The sequence below is a fragment of the Geospiza fortis genome, unplaced genomic scaffold (genome assembly GCF_000277835.1).
Source record: "Geospiza fortis unplaced genomic scaffold, GeoFor_1.0 scaffold130, whole genome shotgun sequence".
Classification (NCBI taxonomy): Eukaryota; Metazoa; Chordata; class Aves; order Passeriformes; family Thraupidae; genus Geospiza; species Geospiza fortis.
The window spans coordinates 5,772,174-5,790,826 of record NW_005054300.1 but is presented as its reverse complement, the minus strand read 5'-3'; the positions used below and the strand labels follow the sequence as shown (position 1 = coordinate 5,790,826).

At 41.1% G+C, this 18,653-nt stretch overlaps 1 protein-coding gene across 1 annotated transcript in view; it reads left to right on the top strand.

Annotated features, from left to right (window-relative positions):
- ARMH3 (armadillo like helical domain containing 3) overlaps positions 1-18,653 on the top strand; it is a 124,407-nt gene that overhangs the window by 18,448 nt on the left and 87,306 nt on the right. The window contains exons 12-19 of the mRNA XM_005416420.3: positions 14-60; positions 727-802; positions 3,392-3,485; positions 8,286-8,387; positions 12,849-12,907; positions 14,221-14,286; positions 15,381-15,450; positions 16,908-16,968. Coding sequence (XP_005416477.1) covers positions 14-60; positions 727-802; positions 3,392-3,485; positions 8,286-8,387; positions 12,849-12,907; positions 14,221-14,286; positions 15,381-15,450; positions 16,908-16,968 — 575 coding nt within the window. The remainder of the gene's footprint in view (positions 1-13; positions 61-726; positions 803-3,391; positions 3,486-8,285; positions 8,388-12,848; positions 12,908-14,220; positions 14,287-15,380; positions 15,451-16,907; positions 16,969-18,653) is intronic.

Below are 18,653 nucleotides of genomic sequence, written 5' to 3'. Positions count from 1 at the left end.
TCTCTTTCCATAGGTGGGCAGCATGTTCATAGCAGATGCTGATGAGAAGATCTCTGTCCAGTAAGTGCACAGATGTGATTTTATTTACACAATGGAGTGGTCAGTGCCATCCATTACCTCACAGAGCTATTTAATGTCACAAAGCAAACTAGAGGAGCAGGCTCTCCTGTCACTAAAATGATACCACAGCCTGCAAACTGTGGATTTGCCCTTCTGTGAGAAGGGTACAGCAGGAGGAGACACAGCTGAATTGCTTGTAATGAAGTCTATTAAAAAATTCCAGTGGTTTTTGAGGTATTTAGGATATATATTAGGTGACTCAGAGGTGGCACATAAGAAGCAAAAGTTCATGCACTCTGGCCCTCACCAAAGTATTTTCTAAATTAAGGGGGCAAGTGATAAATATGACGGATTTTAGTGTCTTTAGGACCCTATGCTCTTAAAGGAGAGGACTTCATATGGAAAACACTGAGTAACTAGGGACATCTTCAGTGGGAAGGCAACAAAGGTTGTAGTTGTGCTCTAAAAATAGCTACTTTTATGAGTTGCTACTACTAGTACTATTATTAGTGCTACTAATAATTGGAAGAACAACTGGATTGCAGAGGCAGAGTTTTCCATAGTTGAAAAAAATTTCTTATTTTTTCAGATAGGCCATGCTTCTGAAAAACTTGGCTCCTTGTATTCTGATCACTAACTGTGCCTTTGTCTATATCCTTCCCACAGAACAAATGAAGCAATCCTTTTGGCCCTCTATGAAGCTGTTCACTTAAACAGGAATTTCATCACAGTTCTGGCACAAGTGAGTTTCAGTGGAATGTTTCCCCATTTCTTTGTAGTGGATGTCTTTGAAATCAGAGAGCCAGAAATGGAATTGGTGAAAAGATAGTTTCTTTTTTTTTTCCCTTACGTACTTGTCATAGGATCAGCATGAAAGAGCAGAAGCAGGCCAGGACCAGAGGAAGAATTTGTTTGATATACTTCCTGCCTTGACAGTAAATGAGTAGAGTTTTGAGGTCACAGTTCATGTTGGAATTATTAATTTTTGCCATTAAATGGGAAGGGCTGCATGGAGTGCCTCTGTGCCCCATTGATAGTCCCCTTAAGGGGAGGATGGAGTGAGCAAAGCAGTTGCTGTAGCTCTCAGATCAAATCACATTTTTATTAAGTTAGGGTTGAGAGAAAGAGGCTGATTCAGCCCCCAATTTGGATGGATTGTCCTGTATGTGTGTGCATGGACTGTGTGTTGTTGTCTGTTTGGGTATTCTTCACTTAGGGACCAACTGGCATGTGACAGTTGTTGTTTCAAATAGTATTTTGTGTTCAGACTTCCTTGAAGAGCCCAGCCCCTTTGGCATGGGAACCTGTTGTTGGAGCATGGCATTTGTCCTTGGGCTTTTTATGGTGGAGAAGCAGCCTTCTGAGAGGCTGCTCTCAAAAGTCTCACAAGTCTCTGGATGGTTTTCTAAACCCTGTGTGAGTTTGGAGAGGTGGTTGCTGCTGGGAGGCAGATGATGAGCCTGATGTAGTGATTGTGCTAAAAGGGTAGCCTGACGGACCTTCAGGTTCAGGCTTTTAATTTTGGTTTGTAGGTACTGCTTGTAATCTATTAGAAGAACAACATCAACAAAACAGTTAACACCTTTCCCCAGTTTGTTCAGGTCCTCAGACTGCAGCCATAGACCTCAGGCTGGACACTTGGCATGATGGAGGAGACCTTTGGGGACTCCTGACAGTAGTGGTGATGGAAGAGGTCTGATAAGCAGATCTACAGCCTCTGAAGAAGGCTTCTGTTTCATGGGTGGTTAATTTGCTGAAGTTCCCTGCTTGTCTTTTCCCAGGTTATTCATTCCTACCACTTCTCAGAGATTTCTGCTCTTTCAGTTCTGTGTAATACCAGCTCAGGCCTTTCTGTGGACAAGATACTCCTGAGAGACATTTGGCAGGGAAAAGAGCAGAGCAGAAAAAGATCAGCTAGAGATCAACTCTTAAAAATAAAAGGATAGACTAGTTACTTGTGAAAGAAGTTGAAGCAGCCCCTGATCCAGTGGGTTGAATTGCAGAACTGATACTCTTGGGTGGATTGTCTGTAATCCTTCATTTAAGAGAGGGCAAGGTAGGTCCTGTCATGTTGAAAAAACCTCATAACAGCTGATGAATGCTCTTTCCTAAGCTGGTGTCCATTGCTTGGGGCTGCATGAATGGCTTCCTGCTGCTGTGTGGCACATGGGAAGAGCAGGGATTCAGGTGTGTGGGTATCTGGAGCGTTGAGTGTGTGCTCACCAGCTGTGGATGCTTGGGTTTGCTGCTGGGTGGCACTCTTGTCTCTCAACTGCCAGTCACTGTTCTGGAGAAAGAAGGTAAGCCTCCAAAACCTGTCTAAGGAAATCTGGCTTGTGTAAGACTTTCAGTGAAAAATTGTATTTTAAGTGTAAGTTGGTAGCTGTGGGGATGCAAATTATTTTTGAGTTCTAGTATATGTGTCTGTGCTTCCCATAAAATATATGCATTTATAGTTGCTCATAAAATGAGATATTCAAAGGCAGTATGAAGGATATCCACTTGTGAAAAATCCTATGGAACTAAGTAACATCAAATCAGCAGTTCTGTATCTTTCTTTTATTTTGAAATTGTGATGATATATTAAGGCAGATGATACATTTATGTAAAACTTGCCCTATGAAATGGACACTTTGCTTGGCAGCCAGGCTCAAAAATAGCATGGCAGATTTCCTATACTCCCACCAGTGTGGATGGGTCCAGAAGCCTGCAAAGAGTGAAGTCAAAGCAGTAATTAGGCAGGCAACTATTAGCAAAGATTAGATGGGGAGAGTGACTGGCTAATGGAAGCTGAGAGGATCAATAATGATAGTATTATTTATGTTATGCACTGTTTTCCTGCAGTGTCTTTCCTGCAGGGCTTTACAGTGAGATAGGAAAGTAATAAATTGCTGTTATCTTTGAATGTGAACAGGTGGGGGGGCAGGAGCAAGGAGAATTTGCTCTTAGAAATAGAAGTAAAAGGATTGTGGGGGAAGACTGAATGCACATCCTTGGGTTGTTTTAGGGGGAATTAGAAGCTATTAAAATTGTAGGCTTTTGCAAATCTCCCATTCTACGTTAGGGAAGGGGATTTTTTCTGTCTGCTGGGGAGAGCCACCACTTTCTGGTGTATCTTTGTGTTTTGTGGAGTAGAGAAATTGATGTACAGTTTAATCGTTAGACATCCAAAGTCAGGAACTATGGCCTGGCTCTTTGGAGAAGAGGCTGAAATTTCTTGAGACTTCTTCAGTCATGACAATTGTGCAAGAGTTTGGAACAGTACAAGTAGTGATCTGTGTTTCCAGTGCCTGGGGAAGCAGTTGACCTGTGCATTTGTGTTTTCTCTTAGAGCCACCCTGAAATGGGCCTGATGACATCACCAACGAGCCCAGTTCCAACCACACCTGTCACCCCACTTGGAACCACCCCACCTTCTTCAGATGGTAAAAATGCAATCATCTCCTGAGAAAAAAGAATTTAAAACTGTTAATTAACTAGCAAACTATTTTCTGGAGATTGCAGCTAATGAGGTCTGTCTGGAGCAGATGTAACTTGGTGGTCTTTTCCTGGGGTAATATGGCTTGCTAAACATGAGCAAGATTCTTTGACTCAAATTTATTTTTATTTTGCCTTGTGTATTGCTCAATGCAATTATGCTGATATTCCTTCTGAAAATAGTACTGCCCCAATATTTGCATGAAAGTATACCCAGCCCATTTGTTATTCTGTGTAGGCTTTTACTTATGAATATTTCTAGTGTCAGGTCCTTTGCCTGGGATTATTTCTCATTGGAACAGATTTACAGAGAATTGCTGTGGATTCCTGCTTGTCCTTAATGCACTTGTCCTCAGCTTTGAATTAATTGGGATTTGAATTCAGTCTGGGTGTGGAAGTATTCCTCCCACTTATTGCCTTTTCTTTGACAGGCTTTGTAAAAGACTGCTTAACCTGAGATCTCTCTTCTAAATGAGATGTTATGTGTCCACATAAATATGCTTTGAAATCATCTAAAATAAAACCCTTTCATTTTAAGGTATGGATAGATATAGCCTAGTTGAAGAGAAGAAATGAAATGGCTGTTTTCATGTACTTTAATGGCATCTGAGCTGAAGAGAGTTTAATGAAGGAACAGAGTCAATTTGGATAGAGCACAGTTTGGAAATATTTCTGGGGAAAAGCAGCCTGGGTTTCTCAGTTATATCAGCTATTCAGGTCATTTGATACCCTAGTTAAGGATGATCCTCCTCATGGATGAATTCTGTCTGGTTGCCATGGATAACAAAAGCTTCAGATAGAGAGTCTCCTATGTCTCTGTGTGCATTTAACATAAAATGTGGAGGGATGGGCATTTGTGGGCTTCTGTTCAACGTGTTCATTGCAAATGTATCCACCCCCACACCATATTACACAACTGACAGAATTTGTGCTTACCTCCATCTACGGCTTGCTTGCACTTTTTTTTCTTTATTTTTTCATTTACCACAAGACAAAACAAAACCTCCATCCTGCTTTCAGCAGCGACAGTGATCTTGAGAAGTTTGAGGCTTCTTGTGGCTTGTATGGTTACTAAATTTAAGAAAAGGATCTGATCTTTATGTGCAGCAATTGTATTGGGAAAGTTGCTTTATTTTTATCTGCTGTTACCTTGTTGATCCCTACAATGTGATTTTTTTTTTTTGTGGCCCTTGGCTTGGTTTAGTTTGGTGGTGCTTGAGTACTGCTGTTTTAAAGAGATGTCAGAATTTTCCTCATTTACTAAGGTCTTGCAACTCAGCTGTAAAATTTGCCTATGTGGCTGCCAGTTAGCAAGAGGCTTTTTGGCTTTGGAATGATAAGATTGCTTTCTCTTTACTGTGCTAAAATAATGTGTAAACAGTTGAACTGTTTACAAGTTACATTAACATGTAGAAATCCATCTATGAATTTCAGGTGCTTTTCTTTTATGCTGTCTGGGATAAAAAAAGGGTTCATATTCTAGTTTGAAATTTCTCTGGCTGTTAACCTATAGTGTAAATTAAAACCTTGTAAAGTTTCAAAATGTGTGTTAAAAAAGATCTATATCATGAACCTGGATAAGCAGAGATGTGTGCTTCAGAGTGATTTCTTCCTTTTTTTTTTTGGTGAAATGAGGCTTTTGCTAGAAACTGTTTATCCATAATATGTAAATCAAGTGTGCCTGTCACCATAGTTATCTAAATGTCAGTTTGCTTACTGTTGTTAAATATTCATTCACTATGTTCATTGTAACAGCTCAAGAAGGATCCACTGGGGATATAAATACATTTTTCAGACTTTTAGCTAAATCTTTGAGCTATTCATAATATTGGGAGTGAGAAAGCTTCCAGACTCATTGCACAGACTTTGCCAACAGACATGGCACATGAGTAATGTGTCAGGAGCCCCAGGTCTTCAAGACTGAATGGACTAAACCAGTTCATGCCTGGGAATGTGCAGCCTTTATAACCTAAAAGCCCCATTATGTTTTTTTATGTGATTCAAACAGTGAAGTTACACTGATCTATTTGACCTCTTGTTTCCAAGGGCTACAGTTTTGTACTGAAGGTGATTTTGTAATCCTGAGGTCCATGAGGTCCTCTGCTGTACTCTGGGCCTCTCGCTGCACAGTTTAAAGAATCCTGCATTTTACTCTTGCCTTGTCTCCTTCATCCTTCTGTCCCTGCCCTTGCCCCCGTTGAAGCCTTACTTGCCTCATTACAGGGTTATGAGATACAAACCTTGAATTTTGAAAGGGGTTTTATATTAAAGCAGACTTTTCTCTGAACCAAAGTTCGGTTGTGTACAGGATGAAATTCCCCTCAGAACCCCCAACTTAGTCATCCAACAATCAGATGTAATTCCTCACTTCTTAAAAAGTCCAATCTCATGATAAATACCTTTTTCTTTCCTAAAAGATGAGAAAAGCCTTGAGCATTCCTGAGGATAGGCCGAAAAGAGATGATATAATACTTAAAATGTGTGTTCTAGTGGTCTGCAAGTCTGTTTCCAGTGCAAAAGGTGCCTTGTCTTAGGCTGTTTTTATAGTGTGAGAAGAGAGAGACTTTGGTCAATTGTAATTCAAGCCATCTGTGACCTCCTGAATGTGAGAACCTGTGAGTTTCACCGCCTAGGGAGCCAGAACAGTCATGTTATTGTCATGTCAGGACAGTTGCATAGAGCTGGAAAAGGTCTCCTTAACTCTTGAGCCCAGTGCCCTGTGCTTGCAGGCATATCATCATACAATCCCTTGAATTTATCAAGCTCTGACTGAATCTGTTAAATTTGTTTCCCAATAATTTCTGTTGGGGGGAGTTTTGACATCTTGTTCCTTGGTTAGAAATATTTAACTTTGCGACCTGGATTTCTTGTAAATTCATACCCATTTGTCATGGTGTTAAGCCTCCCTTGAAACAAAGCTTGCTCTTCTTCACATGTTGGTTTACTCACCTGTGTGTTTTGCTGTCTCACAAGAAGAGTACTCTCTTCTTCTGGTCAACATACTAGCCTGTCTTTAAACTTGTTCAAGTTTAAGTTTATCCTGTTTGAACACAGCTTGTGCATAGTTATGCACAGTGGTTGAGACAAGGCCTCACCAGCACCTTGTGCAGGGCACTACAGTGTCTCTGCTGGAAGTGCATTTCTGGATATATGTTGTAGAACTGCACTCCTCAGCCCTTCATGCTGGTAGCTTGTCACCTCGTGATCTGATCATGGTATTTGGTTTGCAGCTGATGAGGTCTCAGCTTGCCATGGTAGTAAATCCCTGAATTCCTGACCCTATGGCTTGCATTGTTTAATTTCATCTTGTGTTTATTATCTGTTCTTGTTTTTATCCCATTCTTTGTGTGCAGTCTGATACTCCTCTGTGTTTACACATCCCAACTTTCTGCCATTAGCAGGTTCGTTATCAAGCAACTGTTTCTTATATCCAGGTCACACAGAAAAAAAAAGAATTATTCTCTAAACTGATGTCTACAGAATTCAAGCAGTAGTTTTTTCTCAGACCAGTAATTTCTCTGATTATATCTTGTTTGCCAGATCTTTGATGTGAAATAGAAATTTAATTCTATTTAAATTTCTTTATGGGTTCCCACCTATTTCCTTCACTTTAATTTTTTTATACAAAGCTGTATTAAGTACTCTACTGAAATATTCCTAAGCTAGCTTCATTAGCTTGGGGATTTTTTTGTCTGAGCTACATTATCTTAAATGCTAGCAGACTTATCTGACAGGATCTGCAGGTAAATGCATGATGCATGTTTCCCACTGATCTTTCTCCTCCCTTTCAATATTTCTTGTAAAGCTTTCCAAATGGGAAGGCGGAGAATGGCCCTTTAGGACAGCTCAGGCTCAGTCATCAGTAAAAATGTGGCTCAGTCACATGGCAGAGGCTTGACAGCTCATAAACTCAGTGCTTCAGATGGTGCATGGGGAGTGGGGGAATGAGCGAGGAGGCACATTGTGCAATCAGCTGAGGAGATGAAATAGCTTCTTGTAAAGTCTGAGGCTGATGATGTCCATGGTTAGGGTGTCAAAAGTACAGCTGGTGTGCTCGAGAAATGCCAGTGAACTGCTGTGGGTATGGAAGGTACAGTTCTGCTTCCTGCTGGCTTGGGGTGTATCTAGCACAAGCTGTGACTGCTTTTGCTTCTTGGTTTTTATAGATCTTCTGTTTCTGCCTTCTTGTTCTATCTCTTTGGTACTGCAATAATTGTTACATTGTCTTGTGCGTTGCTCCTGCAAGAGAAACTGTTGTTAAGAGGGAAGAATGGAATTGACCCAGACTTTTTGGAACTAACATTTCAAAATTGCTGAAACAGGGAAGGGCCTTTCCTGGGCACGTCTTCTTACAAAATGAGAATTGTGTGAGTGTTATTTGTGTTGCTTATGAGAATTAATTGGGTATCAGTGCCAATATCCCGATTTCCCTAGGCTGGGGATGTTGATGAGTGCTAAAACCGTGGGCTCATCTCCCTGGGAGGAGGAGCAGGGGCAGGACAGAGAAGGATATCACTTTGCAGGGTACCACAGTCTGTGCTTAGAGCAGGAGAAATGGTCTCTGAGGGAGTGCTACCAGTCTTCATAACAAAATCTTTCCTGGGTGGTCATGGAGCAGGAGGAGGAGCTCAGGTGGCCCTGCAGGTAGACTGATCCTACTCCAGACCTGTAAGTCTGTGTCTTAGTTCTCTGTATAGTTATTTCTTGTATTTGTATAGGATAAATGTGTCTTATCTGCTTTGTTCCAGTTATAAGCTCTGCAGAGCTGCCTTTGGATGCTGATGTGCAAACGAGCAACCTGCTGATAACCTTCTTGAAGTACAGCTCAATTGTGATGCAGGACACAAAAGGTAAGCGAAGTCTCTGGATGCAGCCAACAGTGCTTCTGAAGTCAGGAGGGCACAAGAACTTGCCTAGTGACTCCAGAAATAGAAGTGGAGTCTCTTTATAAAAAGATTGAAGATTTCACCTTTTGAAAAAAATTAAGTGATTTCTTATTATGAGATAAGACTTATGAAAGTAGGAGAGATGTCAGGTATGGAAAGAATGTAATAATAAAAGATAATACCTAATAACCAAGCCTGTCTATGTGCTGAAGGTGTGAGTATATCTGATTCACAACTATCTGTCAGAGAGGGCAAGTCTGACACCAGAGCTGTATTTTTAAGAACACTTAGAAACTGACACAGAGGGCAAAGCTCAGCATTAGAAGGAAATACTTCCTTTGTCCTTTGGTTAAACAAGTAGCTCTGTTATTATAAATAGGGCAGCAGCAACTTAGACTGCACTGGCAGTAATTTGCTTGAGAAAGTATCTGTCTGTGTTGTGCTTTTTGTTTCTCCTGTAGTTCTGTGGGGGTTAATTTCAGCTTGCTGGAGCTGAAGTATTGCTTAATCTCCTGCTCAGGGTACCCAAGGGTGCTGTTTTGCCCAGTGGTTATAAGGGCAGGACCACAGTGTGAACATAACAAGTGATCTTTGCACCGTATTTCAGGCTGTTACTGGCTTTTGCTGTTAAGTTAGATATAACAATAGAAATATGAAGATATCTGCAGAGCTATGATACATCAATTACTGAGTTTCATGAATGCTTAGCATTGAATAAGAGAGCAGGCAGTTTCCTTTTATCTACTAGCTTGCAGTGAAGTTGTATTTTGCTGTCTGGCACTTGTTCAGTAAGCAAGCTAGTTGAAGAAAAAATAGTAATTGAAATTAGGACCAAAAGGAACTTCCTGCACCCCTGTCTGGTTTTGGCTGGGACAGAGTTAATTTTCTTCTTAGTATCTGGTACAGTGCTGTGGTTTTGGATTCAGGATGAGAATGATATTGATAACACACTGATATGTTGGCTCTGGCTAAGTAGTGCTAACCCTATGTCAAGGACTTGTCATTGCTCTGTCAGTGGGGAGGTGCACAAAAAGCAGGGAGGGAGAAGGGACAGGGTAGGTGCCCTGAGCTGGCCAGAGGGATATTCCACACCACAGAATGTTATGCCCAGTATATAAACTGCAGGAGTTACCCAGAAAGAGATGATTGTTGTTTGGGGATGGGATGGGATGGGCAGCAGGCCATGAGTAATTGTATAATGAACTGTATTGTGCATCACTTGTTTGTCTTTGGTTCTGTTACCCTCTCTCACTCTGCTGATGATTATTATGATTATCACGATTATGATGATGAGGTTTCAGTTATTAAATTGTTCTTATCTCAACCCACATGATTTACTTTTTATTTCCAATCCTTCCCCCCACTGTGGGGAGAGAAGCATTGTGAGTGATTGAGCAGCTGCATGGTACTTAGCTGCTGTCTGGGGTTAAACCACAACTCCTTGGAACCCAGGCAGAATCAGGTTTACCTGTATCTTTTCTCAGAGGTTTTGCTGACAGGTTGGGTGAAGATACTGTGATAATGGAGCACCATTTTCAGACTATCCATTCCAGTATTTAACTTACTGTCCTTACTGTGAGAAAGCCTTGTGTGCTTCCTAAATTCTTTGCTGTGATTTAAATTAATTACTAGTTATCTTCTCCAAGATAGATATTGAGAATGGATTATTTCTTTTTTCTGTGTGTCATCCCTTACATATTTGAAGTCTGCTTTCATGTTTCCTCTTGCTTTTGTCTTTTGAACTAAACCACATCAATCTTGGCTCAGTCATTTTCATAGATTACACACGTGAGGAGGACTTACCAGCCCTCTGATTTGCTCATTCTCATTTGCTTTTCTCAGGGTCTGTCTTGCTGATCCAAGACTCTTGTAGAACAATTTTATATTTTTCAATTTAACTTCTGCCATTATTAGTCACTGTAATATGGAAAGTCTGCGCAGGGCCTTGGAAGCTGCCACACAGGATTAGTTTCAGATAGAATGAAATCTGATAGAAGGGATTCCTTACTAAACAAGCCAATGAGAGACGAGTTTATTGTGTTATGAGACAGGAGTTGATGTTTCTTTCTTTCTTTACTTTGGTTCTAGCTTGTTTGGGTTTGAAATTTGTGTAGCTGATAGACTCCTTCCCACCACACTAATTCATGGCAGTGAGCTCCACTGATCATTTAAAAAGTGTGCCTTCCAAACCAATGCTTATTAATTCTAGTGGGTATGTTCCTGTCCTTCTATTTTGATTATAGATGCAGCACTGCCTTATTTTTTTTCTTGTATAAGATCAAGCATGGAACAGACTGCCCAGGGAAGTGCTTGAGTCGCAATCCCTGAAGGTGTTTAAAAACATGTAGATGTGGCAGTTAGGGACATGGTTTACTGGGAGATTGGCAGTGCTGGATTAACATTTGGACTCCATGATTTTAAAGGTCTGTACTAACCTAAACGATTCTGTGCTTCTATGTGACACCAATATAGCAAGAAGAATGAATAATTCTCATTTACTCCTTGTTTCTTGAGACAGGTGGGAACACTAAGAGGGGAAACTGGTTTGTTCAACATCCAGGACTAGACAGTTGTTTTGGTCCTATCCCAGAGAGCATAATTTAATAGACTGTGTTTGCTAGATCCTTCTCTTGTTATCCTCCCTTGTGTCAGTCAGAGGCAGCTGCCTTGGGAGAAACAAAACCTCTGTGTCATTTTCTCCCATCTGCAAAACAGGTTTTGTGCTGCTATGCCTCCCTGTAGGAAGTGGTCTGCTTTGTTGCTTTAATGAAGGATTCTGTGAAAGTGTGAAGTGTGTGCAAGTAACTGCTTGCATAGCTGCCCCACAGCTCCTGAAAATGGTCTGATGTTCACAATACACTGGCAGAGGGCAGAGTCCATGGTGTGAGACAGGAGCCTTTACATCATGATCCCCAGAGAGACAAGTGGTAGCAGCACCTACAGAAATATACAGGGAGGCCTTACAATATAAAAATAACAAGACTCCTGTGTATCAGTTTTATTCTAGGTCATTTCTCCTTGCTGAAGTACAAAACCTGACACTTAAACGTTTTAGCTGAGGTAAGGAGATGGGAGAGGCGTTTAACTCTTCCATTCCAAAATTCCTCTTCATCTTACTTAGTGCTGCAAGATGAAATCAGCACACTTCAGGGCACATCTTGCTAGTAAATATCTGTCCCTGAGCAGCATAGAAAAGAAAACAAAACAGGTGTCAAACTAGACAGAACAGCTAGCTAAGCCCATTCTGTCTGTTCTTATAATTACCATATACACACCAGCTAGCAAAGTGTTTGTAAAAGTCACCTGCAAAGAAGGAATTGGGCTGATGCTGTGTTCTGCTTTATATGAAAGTGTATCTGACTGTTTCAGATATCCCTCTCCTTTGAGTTTGACTCTAAGGCAGAAGTCTGGGATGGCATGTTTAGTACTCCTGTGCTTTAGAGCAGCTTTTGGAAATCTTGGGAATGTGCAACATGAAGCCTTCTCAGATCTTAGTTATGAGTGTGTTGTTTTTTGTTGGTTTATTTTTGTGGGTTTTGGGGGTGTGTGGTCCAAGCATGTTATTTTTTAGAATGATGATTTTTAAATGTGCTTGATTGGACAGTACCTTCTTCAACATGATCTTACCTGACCCTGCTTTGAGCAAGGATTGAACCAGAGATTTCTTCCATCCTGTGTTACTCCATGACTATACATATCTTGGGGTGTTTTTTTTTATATTCAAGGTTAAAATTGAGAGGAGTTTTAAATAATCCAAATAAAAATTGCATTCTTCTGCCTTAGTCCCTCTGTTTTGCTCCAGCTGTCATTCAAGGCAAAAGCTTTTTGAAGTTGTGAGATGAATAAGAAGTTGTGGAACATGATCAGGGTGAAACTCTTGGCTTAAAATTCTAAGTCTTTGCAGAGTCCCTTCTTTCATGGTTTTGCAAAGAGCAAAGTAGGTTGTGTCTCTCAATATTGGGGTTAAAGCTTGGAACTTGGAGCATAATGTCAGCAGTTGTTTTGCTACACAGTGCTGTGCCTCTGTGAAAGCTTTGCTGCTTGTTTCATAACCTACAGCAAAGGTGATGTTTTGCTTTCCACCTTGTCTAAGAGAGGGAACAGTGTGTCTCTGCTGTGACAGAAGGACAGTATTTAAAATATCTGTGGAAGTAAAACTGAATGTGACAGAAGCCCAGTGGATTGTTACAATGCTGTTGGAAGTTCAAATCTGAATCTTTGCTGTTGGTGCAGACTGGTGACAAGTGGGTGGGATTAAGTGGCCAGGCTGGACGGTGAGTGCTTAATACTATTAGCTATCATGGAGGAAGTAGGACTATGAAGAATCTCCAAGCTGGGCTTTTCTTTTGCTGCAACAGCTGTCTTGCTCTTCAGCCTTGCTAGGCTTGTGTGGCTCATGGAGGGTTTGTTTTCTCTCCTTTGCAGATGAGCACCGGTTGCACAGTGGCAAGCTGTGCCTCATTATCCTGACGTGCATAGCAGAGGTAGGTTTCTCCTGTGAAGCTGCTCAGCTGATGGTGTGTTACAGGGCTCTGTGCCCCTGCCTCCTGTGGGACAGGAGCTGAATATCCACAGTGGTGCTGAGTGGTGAGGTCCTCAGGCACTTACTTGATGCAGTACTGTTAAAGTTGACTTGAAACTTGGATCATCTTTTTTGAGTTAGCCAACTTGTGGGGATGAGGAGAAAAAAAGAGTGATCCAAAGCCTTTTCTCTCTAAACTTTTGAGTGACGCAGTGGTCTGGCTCTTAGATGAGTAATGTGCTAATGGCTTTCAGCTCTGTGCTGTTCATGGTAAACATGGCTGTGCCATATCCCTTCAGCCAAAGAAGGATACAAGTCTGAAAGTAAATCACATGTTTGTAGGTCCCTACAAGCAAGACAAGTAGCAAATGTGGAAGTAGGGTGAGAAAGCAGCATCACAGAGTTCTGTCAGCAGTCCTGGCTGATTGTGGCCCTGTCTTATGGGGACTGTGTTCTAATGGCTGTCTGATGTTCCTGAATGGTGGTTGTGTTTGTGTGGCATTTACATTTTGCTTGCTTGCAAGTAAAGACCTTTAATCCTTAAAGAATAAAAAGCAGTGAGGAAGATAGCCCTTGTAAGGATTCTGTAATAATGTTTCTTCAGGGTGCAGCCTGAAAAAAAATCATCTACATTTAAAATTTTTCTAATTAAATGGTTTTGGCACTTGTTCTTCAGGTGGCTGCATAGATAGTACAAGATAAGAAATTCTGTACCTGCATAACAAGGGCATTCTTTGGTTCTGATATTAAAGAGAGGGTATATTTATTAGCTATTCTGGCTGTGCATTATCTGGAGAAGTCTCTTTAATTTAGAGGTGGTCTTGGAATGAGATTTGCTTGAGGGATGGACCAGCTCATAAACCTATCTGCTAGTACTGTAGTAGCTTCTGGAATCAAAATGCCAGAAGAAACCTTGATCTACACAGTCACAGAACTGGTGCTGGAGACCCACCTCTTACATTATATACCTGGAGCACTTGTTAAACTTGTGACACCATGGTGTGTACAGTCCAGAGTTTAAATGAGTAAAGGGGGAGAAAGTTAGACTGAACTACTGCTTGTTTTGTTAGCAATTTATTTTTCTAAAGTGGAATTGGGAGGGGGGTTTACTTTTATGTGACTGGAAACATGAGTGGGACAAGAAGAAATGGACAGATGGCTTTATAGCTTGGTGGTTGTATCTTGGGATTTTGACACTGAAACACGTGATTTGAAAGGCAGCTGCAGGGTGTTGGGCTTTTCATATCTCCTCCCTTTTCTTGCCCTTTTCAATAGGATCAATATGCTAATGCTTTTCTTCATGATGACAACATGAATTTTCGTGTAAACCTACACAGAATGGTGAGTCTTTTCCTCCAGATTGTTTTCTCTTTAGAATGCAAACACAGAGGATTTGAGTATGTATGAAAAGTATATGTTGAAAATTGTGTCGCAGACATCTAACCTACATTGCTAAGGCATGTGGAAATACTGTCAGAAATACAGTAGCTGCAGAATGATTTTGAAGTTGCTCTCAGAATGTCTCCATTCTTCAAAGAACAAAGAGCTCTTTGCCCTGTCAGTGAATCCAGAGGCCTGTCTAGCTGGCGAGGAGCTGTGTGAGGGGCTGTGTATTACGAGGTCTCTGAGGAAATCAGTGCTAGAGAGAACATTCTGCCTTAATCTCCAGCAAGCATTAGCCCGCATGTGATACATAATAGCCAGCTGGAGTTACACTGAGTGCTCTTATTTGCCTTATTCTGGGTGGAGTGATTCGCCTTCAGGGAGGAAAGTGTTTTTTCCAGAGCTTTTTCCTGTGATGGAAGTGTCCTTACCTGGCTCATGAAGCTCTGCACTTGCAAGTAATTTGAATAGTTACCCTAACTTGATGCATTCTGTTTTTGTGGTACTGGCACAAAGTTCCACCTCATCTGACAGTAAAGCAGCACTTGAAAGTCACTCACTGTTCAAGAAACAAACAAACATTTTACTTTACGGAGACCATACTGCAAGAATGCTAGTCATTAGCCCTTAACAACAGATTTGCTATCCAGTTTGCCTTTCTGGTCTGCTTCAATGGACACCAAAGCCATTGACTACTGTACTTACTGTTAAGAATGCCAGTCAGACTTCGGCGTCAGAAACAAATCAGTATGTTAACCAAGGGGGAGAAATTTCTGTGGGATTTGTTTTTGTCTTGGGGTCCCTCCCCTCAGTAGAACAGTGCCATCCAGCTTCACAGCTAGAGAAACAAATCCCCAGTATCAGCATGCTGGAAAGCAGGCATGATTTTCCTCCAGCCATGGCCTTTAGGGTTAGTATGTATAAGATGGCAGTTGGAGAAAAAGACAAAAGAAAGCCTGTGCTGATTGTACTATTTGCTTGAAAAATACAGTAATACACAGACTGTCACTTGAGGCTTCTGCTGACTTCTTTTCATCTTTGTGTGTTTGCAGCCAATGAGGCATCGGAAGAAAGCAGCAGACAAGAACCTGCCCTGCCGCCCGCTGGTGTGTGCGGTGCTCGGTGAGTGTTGTCAGAGCCCCTGGGTGCTTGTGGCTCCTGAAGCATCTCTTGTTGGGCAATAGAAATATGAGATTTGAGGATTAAATGGAGCAGTGGATGGACTTAAAAGAAGGACAGTTAATACTAAAGATGTTTCCAGGAATCCATGCCCATCTTTGTACATGGCTACCTCACAGACAAATCCAAGATTGCAGCTCTGTAGCAATAAATCCTATATACATTTACAGAAGGTTTTACAGACACTGCTTGGCCCATTTGAGCTGAGTTTTTCATAAGAGGGAGGGCAGCTGATTAATAAATTGTGTTTAGGTGAGTGTGGTAGCAGCGACAAGTATTTTGTAGTTGATATGATGATGGCAAACCTGTGGTTCCCAAAAACATATTTGTGAACATGTTTGCTGGGCATTGAGCCTTTTCTGAGCCAAAAAACAACAGGAATATTAGTAGCTAGTATTGTTTTTTTCCTGTGGATATGGAGGCGTAGTTGAAAGCTTTTCATGCAGCACATGATTAAGTTGTGACTCTCATTACTGTGGAGGCCAAAAGCACATGTGGGTTCAGAAATGGATGGAACCTGCATCCCTGAATGGCTGTTCAGCCTGATGGTACAGGAGCAGTCTTAGACTTCAGCATTTTCAAACGTGATTGTTGAAGCCAAGACACCAGAGCTGCATGAAGAATCTTCTTAGAGCTCTCAGATCCCCTCTTCACCTGCACTATTTCTAGTCACTTGAATCACACTGCTGGGCTCTTACTGCCCTAGGAGGTTACAGCTCACGACTGTGGCTTGGTATAAGCATTTCGTGCTGAAGTTGGGTTGAACACACCCCCACACACATTCAGTTGTCATTGATTAGCTTCTCTCAATTCTATTTCCATACTCTTTGCCTCTTATCTTCATACTGGAAGCCCTTAAATGTTAGACACATTCTGCTTTTTTCTTTTTCCCCCAAATTAGTTTTAAGCAGAAGCTTAGCCTATGTTGCGATCAAACTAGCTTTACTTGCTTCAGAATTTGTTTTAGGAAAAATAGGTGTTATTTACTATGTCTCTAAGTAGCATCTAGGTTGTGCATTGTTTCTGAATAATTTTCTAAAATGTGCTTCTTAATAGAATTTTCCATTAGTGACAGGGCTTGAAATATGAGAGCAGTTCTAAACATCAGAAGTCATGGTATAGTCTTTATTTGACTAATAGTGGGGGAAACCATATGGGGAAGCAGTGCCTCAAAGCAAATTACAGTATGTACCCTCAGTTTCCAGTAGGTTCTTTTCTAGTTCCAGCAAATGTCTACTGTTCTTTAGAACAAACAAACAAAAAAGTGAAATCCCTTTCATCTAAGCAGGACTATTGTCTGGTAGAGATAGGTAGGTGGGGCAATTTGACTTCCTTGTAGTTGACTAAAAGCTAACAGTAGCCAGTTCAATACTTACTTTTATAATTTTCTTTTCTGTCAGATTTGATGGTGGAATTCATTGTAACACACATGATGAAAGAATTTCCTATGGATCTCTATGTGTAAGTGTCTGTGGGGTAACTCACTGTGATTTCATTTGAAGTTTGAATTTAGGTAGAATCCTGCCCATAGAGCAATCTTCTGGCTGAAATAACACTTTGTGGCTGGTGGGGAGCGGGATGGCTTTTCATGAACTCTTCCAGTAACTTTTTCTACTTCAAAAATCCTCTGTGTTCCAGAAAATTGAAAGCAATTCAATTTCAGACTGTTTCCCTAATCTACTTGATCTAACACAAAGAGCTTTTCAGTCTAAAAGAAGTTTCATAACACAGAGTCATTGCAGCAATCCCCACTTCCCCGAAGATGAATCTTGGTCTAGAAACAGAAAAGACGGTTTTGAAAAAGCAAGGATGACTGGCACGAGGCCTGCAAGGCAGTGTGGGGAGGGAGGGAGGTTTAAGCCTGAGATGGACTGCTAGGCAGCAAGGGGTAAAACTCAGCAATGGGCAAAAGGAGACAAGAGGACAGAGCATTCCCTGTGTCCCACAGGGGCCTCTCCAGTGCTTTGTACTGCTTTAGCCTGGAGGGCAGAAGTAGGATTTAGATGGTTTGTTGGCTTTGCTCTGACTGTTTGTACAGTGCTGAATTTCCTGAAGATGTGAACAGCACTATATTCTGGAGCAAAGATAAAGACACATAGGATGTTCTCCCTTAAGGTAACTTTTCAGCATATTCTGGTTTTGCCCAAATAACCTTGCAATTACAGTGCCTTTGCAAGGGTTGTGCGGTTCAATTGAGTTTGTGAGAATTTCTCTTTTTTAATGACAATTGCAGAACTAATTGTAGATGGGTGTAATGCTCAGGAGTTTCACAAGAAGGTGTGAAACGCTTGGACTCAAAAGCAACATCACATCTAGAAACCCTGTAACACTAGAAATAATGAGCAGTAGCAACCATCAGTGGACATTTGTATCCATTTATTTTGGCATGTTTGTGCAGTCCTTTCACTCTGCTCCTGTCTGAAACCATCCCATAGCAGACACAGTTATTGCAGACAAAGCGGGTGTTCTGAATGCACAAGTAGTGTCATACTTCTCTGCAGTACGTTTAAGAGGTGACAATATGAAGCTGCACAAGGCTGGGCATATTAATATTTAAAAGAGAAATCCAGGTTCATTAGCCTAAAAGTACTTTTTGTCCATTATTTGTATTATGCATCCTCAGCACGAAACTTTTAAAAACCAGAGACACCACACCAGGACAGATAACTTCATAACTTGACTTGCAGCCAAGCAGATACAGAGGTGAGAAGGTGCTGGGCATTGTCCAGTACCAGTAACATCAGAAACAGGAGATTTCTCCCCATAGTAGTTGCTGTTCCTGATCTGAAGACAGGTGTCTATCCTAGCTGGTTTGCTTCCTTTTCTTGGTTGAATTTATGAGAATCCAATTTGAAATGCAGCACTTAATGTCATGCTCAGTGATTATAAATAGTTTTACCTTTATTCAAAGTTAGTTTCAGTTCTTGCCTTATTGTATTTTTGGGATTATCTATGGGTCTGAAAAGAATAATGCATACCTTCTGCATATTTTTTTGCTACAACCTTGTTTTAAAGCCTTGTCTTGAACTTTTCATCTCATTTTGAATAAATTCCACGAAAACTTTTAGAAACTAATTTCTCCATGTTTATCTGATGTGCAGTGTCTTTCATCAGTGTCTTTTCAGAAAGATGTGGGTTTTAATGAG